General features: G+C 36.1%; 1 protein-coding gene across 1 annotated transcript; it reads left to right on the forward strand.

The window, feature by feature from the left end:
- Positions 1–574: 574 nt before the first annotated feature.
- LOC100626877 (olfactory receptor 10R2) lies at positions 575–1,519 on the forward strand. The gene has a single exon (XM_003355124.3). It carries the CDS (start codon positions 578–580, stop codon positions 1,517–1,519), a length of 942 nt encoding a protein of 313 aa, XP_003355172.2. The 5' UTR covers positions 575–577.
- Positions 1,520–5,796: the final 4,277 nt, after the last annotated feature.

Here is a 5,796-nt window from a genome sequence, read left to right on the forward strand (position 1 = left end):
GGCCTCGCTCAGTGGTGTGAGATCGCAGATGCAGCTTGGATCCTGCATTGCTGTGGCTGTGGTGTAGGACAGCAGCTGCAGCTCCATTCAACCCCTGGGGACTTCCATATGTGGCAGGTGCGGCCCTAAAAGAAAAAAAAAAAGTGAGACATAGATATCCAGACATTGGTATACTGCTTGTGTCAATAATGTGGGTAAAACTATGATCACTGAAACTCATAATTAATGTAGAAAAAGGGTTTTAAGTATTATTTTAACCAAAATGTTAAGCAGAGACAAGTAAGTCTGCAAGGAGCCTGAGAAATAGACTTTCCTTGAACAAATGGCTCTACATTTCATGTGAACAATTGTCCACCAATTCACTGCTAAAATCACTAGCAGAAAATTACTGCTATGGATACATATTAATGTAGGATAATTTTTTTGTTTAGTTGACAGTCCTTTTGTTTTTTCCCCTGCCTGTAGTTTCTCTTTTAAACCAGACTGGCTGCATTATGAAGGTCAAGTCTCCCTGATTTCTTAGTTCCAAGTTTCAAGACTTGATATTACTGACTTTATTCTCTGGGGTCAACTCTTCATGGCCAATTCCTCCTGTGTTACTGAGTTCTTCCTGTTGGGTTTCTCCAGCCTTGGGGACCTGCAGCTGGTCCTCTTTGTCATCTTTCTCTGCCTCTATTTGATCATCCTGAGTGGAAACATCACCATCATCTCAGTCATCCGCTTGGATCACAGCCTCCACACACCCATGTACTTCTTTCTGTCTGTCCTTTCTACTTCTGAGACCTTCTACACAATTGTTATCCTGCCCAAGATGCTTATCAATCTGCTCTCTGTACTCAGGACCCTCTCCTTTGTGAGCTGTGCTTCCCAGATGTACTTCTTCCTTGGTTTTGCTGTCACCAATTGTCTGCTTCTGGGAGTGATGGGTTATGATCGCTATGCTGCCATCTGTCAACCTCTGCACTACCCCATTCTCATGAGCTGGAGGGTGTGTGGGCAACTGGCAGCAATTTGTGTTGTTAGTGGTTTTCTAATATCTCTTTTGGGAACAATTATGGTCTTTAGCCTCCCTTTCTGTGGTTCCAACAAGGTCAACCATTACTTTTGTGATATTTCACCAGTCATCCACCTAGCCTCTGCTGAAACCTACATTAATCAACTGGTCATCTTCATTGGTGGGGTCTTTGTACTTGTTGTGCCCTTGACCTGCATCTGCATCTCTTATGGATTTATTGTCTCTACTATCCTGAAGATCCCATCAACCGAAGGCAAGCAAAAAGCATTCTCGACCTGTGCCTCTCATCTCATTGTGGTCATCGTCCATTATGGCTGTGCTTCCTTTGTCTACCTGAGACCCTCAGCCAAATATACAACAGGCAAAGACAGGCTGGTGACAGTGACTTATACCATCATCACCCCCCTGTTAAACCCTATGGTGTACAGCCTCAGGAACAAAGATGTACAGCTGGCCATTTGGAAAATGATTGGGAAGACTGGATTTTCTGTTAAGACTTTATAATTAAAATATTTTTCAACAGCACACATACATTTGAGTCAAACATGTCGTAAAAGTTTCTAGTCTAGTTATCTGTATTACTGTGGCCTTGGATGAGTTGTTTCACATTGTGGGGCTGTAGTGTTCTTATACGTATTGCGGACATAGTAGTATATTCGTCTCAAAGTTCTTGCAAAATTAAGCAAGGTATCAGATTATCTGTCACCAAAAGACAATTCTCCTACTCCTCCTCTTCCTCCTTAGAGGAATGATATTGGTTAAATAATGGCTCTTAACAAATATTATCTCTTGCCCTGTGTTTGGCTTGTTAGCCCAAATTCTCTGATGGCCCTCTTTGTTTAACATTATGTTTAGTTTAAAAATGAATTGCTCAAGCCAGAATGTTGTGTGGATAAGACATAATGCAGGGAAAGTTATCGTACTTACTAGCAATTAGAAATTTAATATTATCTAGGTCATGACTTTAAGAAAACTACTGGTGGAGAAATGTCTATTTAGGTCTTCTGCCCATTTTTTGATTGGGTTGTTTGGTCTTTTGTTGTTGAGTTGTGAGCTGTTTGCATATTTTAGAGATTGGGACCCTGTTGATTGCTTCATTTACAAAAATTTTCTCCCATTCTGTGTGTTGTCTTTTCATGCTTTTAATGGTTTCCTTTGCCATGAAAAAGCTTTTGAGTTTAATTAGGTCCCACTGGTTTATTTTTATTTTTATTGTCATCACTCTAGGAGGTTGATCAATCAAGATGTTGCTGTGATTTCTGTCAAAGAGCATTCTGCCTATGTTTTCTTCTAGGAGTTTTACAGTATCTGGCCTTATGTTTAGGCCTTTGATCCATATTGGGCTGTTTTTTGTGTAAGGTGTTAGAGAAGTACTAATTTCACTGTTTTGCAGGTAGCTCTCCAGTTTTCCCAGCACCATTTATTGAAGAAACCATCTTTCCTCACTGTATATTCTTGCCTCCTTTGTCATAGACTAGTTGACCATAGGTGTTTGGGTTTATTTCTGGGCTTTCTATCTTTTTCCATTGATCTATATTTCTGTTTTTATGCCCATGCCATACTGTTTTTATTACCGTAGCTTTGTATTATAGTCTGAGTTCAGGGAGCCTGATCCCTCTAGTTCTATTTTTATTTTTCAAAATTGCTCTGGTTTGGGGGTTTTTTGTGTTTCCGTACAAATTTTAAAATATTTTGTTCTAGTTCTTTGAAGAAATGTCATTGGTAATTTGATAGGGATTGCATTGAATTTGTAGATTGCCTTGGGTAATATAGTCATTTTGACATATGGATGGCCAGTAGGCACATGAAAAAATGCTCAACATCACTAATTATTAGAGAAATGCAAATCAAAACTGTAGTGAGGTACCACATTACACTGGTCAAAATGGCCATTATTAACAAGTCTACAAATAGCAAATGCTGGAGAGGGTGTGGTGAAAAAGGAACCCTCCTTCACTGTTGGTGGCAATATAAATTGGTACAACAATTATGGAAAACAATATGGACGTACTTCACTTATCACTTATATGTGTAATCTAAAATACGGCACATATGAACTTATCTACAAAACAGAAACAGACTCACAGACGTAGAGAACAGACCTGTGGTTGCCAAGGGGGAGGGGAAAGGAAGTAGGATAGACAAGTAGTTTGAGGTTGTCAGATGCAAACTATTACATTTAGAATGGGTGAGCAGTGAGGTCCTATTATACAGCACAGGGAACTATATCCAATGTCCTAGGATAGAAAAAGACGGAAGTACGAGAAAAAAAAAATGCATACATATGTATGACTGTGTCACTACCCTTTACAGCAGAAATTGACACAACACTGTAAATGAACTATTCTCTAATACAATTGTTAAAATAATAAAAAATGAAAACTATTGTTTTTCTCCAAATCTAAATTTTAAATACAGAATATATGGATAATATAATTTTCCTTTTTTTACTTCACAGAGTTTTTGTTTAATGGAAAAGATAAAGGAAAGTATATATAAAATGTAAATTACATGGAATGTAAGACTAGTATTAATTAAAATGTTGCACATCTCTCCAAAGACCTTTAATTTCTTTGATTTATCCAAAAACGATATTTCTCCATGCCTTTTCTGACCACTCCTTTGAATCACTCCTTTTGTATCTTAGAAGACATGCTATGTAAATGAATAAAAATAATAATCATTTAGTCCTGCCTCAGGCTGAAGAATATGTCTACATGGATTTCTACACTGAATTTATTAAGGAGTTCCAGTTTCAAATTTGTCGTCTGAGTATAAAATTTAGGAGAGCAAAAGATTTGAGTGGCCTTCACATTCTACCTCTCACCTGTTCCAAAAATTCCTTCATCACTATCTCCAAGGGAAACCAGCTTGCACTGACTGGGTAGCACAAAACGTATATTCTTGCTATTTTCAGCTCTCATTATTTTTCCCCGCATTTAAGCTGATATTTGTCTCTCTGTGATTTTCATACTTCCTGTCTTCTGTGCCATACAGTAGGTCTAATCTTCGTTCATAGCTGTTTAAGACAGTTATGATGATAATCTGATCTTTTCCCATTATTCATGTGACCTGAATTTCAGACACCTCTTCTTGTGTACAGTTCTCAATATATGTACCACTTGTCAATATTCTTTTTAAAGATTAATGAATAAAACTGATGTTCATATTTTATGTGTGACTTCCATTTTCAGGATAAAATATAACTGTATTCTCTCTTGTAGTTTTATTTAGATTTTCAAATCTTTTTTTTTGTTTGTTTTTTGTTTTTTGGTCTTTTCTAGGGCCGCTCCCATGGCATATGGAGGTTCCCAGGCTAGGGGTCTAATCGGAGCTGTAGCCTCCAGCCTATACCAGAGCCACAGCAACGCTGGATCCGAGCCACGTCTGCGACCCACACCACAGCTCACGGCAACACCGGATCTTTGACCCACTGAGCAAGGCCAGAGATCAAACCCACAACCTCATGGTTCCTAGCTGGATTCGTTAACTGCTGCACCATGACAGGAACTCCTAGATATTCAAATTAAAATGGATAAAATCATCAAGAATTCTCATATTTTTAATTAATTCCTCTATTCCTATTTTTGTCTCTCACTTTTCAGTTTTACATTAAATGTTTTTATGTTATGTTCATTCTTAATAGTTAAATAATTGAGTCATTTAAATTACTGTATTTCTCTATAAGTAGAGCATTGGTTATCTCCATTACATTGTTCTTTTTTTCCCTCCTAACACACTTGCAACTGTCATTTATTGGTAAAATATTTTTTTAGAAATGAAACATTTATTTTTTATAGATTCTTTGTTGTTAATACTTAAATAACTTCTATTATTTATACTTTTTTATGTGTTAGTGGGAGAATGTGATTTGCATAATTTCTATTTTAGAATTTATTGAATTTTTATTTATTTTTTATTTTTTTAAATAGTTATTTCCCCAATACAATTTTTTTTTCCTACTGTACTCCCAGTGCTACACAGCAGGATCTCATTGCTAATTCATTCCAAAGGCAATAGTTTGTATTTATTAACCCCAAGTTCCCACTCCCTCCCCCTCCCTATCCCCCTTTGGCAACCACAAGTCTATTCTCCAAGTCCATGATTTTCTTTTCTGTGGAAAGGTTCATTTGTGCCTTATATTAGATTCCAGATATAAGTGCTATCTTACGGTATTTGTCTTTCTTTTTCTGACTTACTTCACTCAGTATGAGAGTCTCTAGTTCCATCCATTGGATTAGGAAGATGTGGTATATATACACAATGGAATAATACTCAGCCATAATAAAAGAATGTAATAATGCCATTTGCAGCAACATAAATTTTTCTAGTGACATAGTTTCATTTAGATTAAAATTTCAGTATGCACATTATAGATACTCTTTTAACTCTGATAAGTAAGACTATTTTAGTTTGCAATATCATTATCCTTTTTGTGAATATGTGACCTCTCACAGTTTGGTGGTGCTGAATCTAAATACATCACTGCATATACATATTAGTTTTTCATTGTATTTCCAGCAATATGGACTTATTAATTTTTAGGTTATAGAACCTGTTTTTTTAAATTCCAATTAAACCTTTTGAGATTTTATATATATTTTATGTATATAAATTTATATATATATTCTACATTATATATATACATATATGTGTGTGTGTGTGTATATATATATATATATGCTCTATCCTTAAACACACCAAAATAATAGCAGGAGGACAAAAATAAAAACACTCATCAAGAAAGATAAAATTAAAAGACAGTACATAGGAGATATCCC

This window comes from Sus scrofa, chromosome 4, assembly GCF_054392235.1.
Source record: "Sus scrofa isolate SSC_HxYL_T2T_F1_AM1 chromosome 4, Sscrofa_HxYL_maternal_Yorkshire_Landrace_v2.0, whole genome shotgun sequence".
Lineage (NCBI taxonomy): Eukaryota > Metazoa > Chordata > Mammalia > Artiodactyla > Suidae > Sus > Sus scrofa.

Coding starts and splice junctions, on each gene's coding strand:
- LOC100626877 (XM_003355124.3), top strand. CDS start 578: ATGGCCAATTCCTCCTGTGTTACTGAGTTCTTCCTGTTGGGTTTCTCC.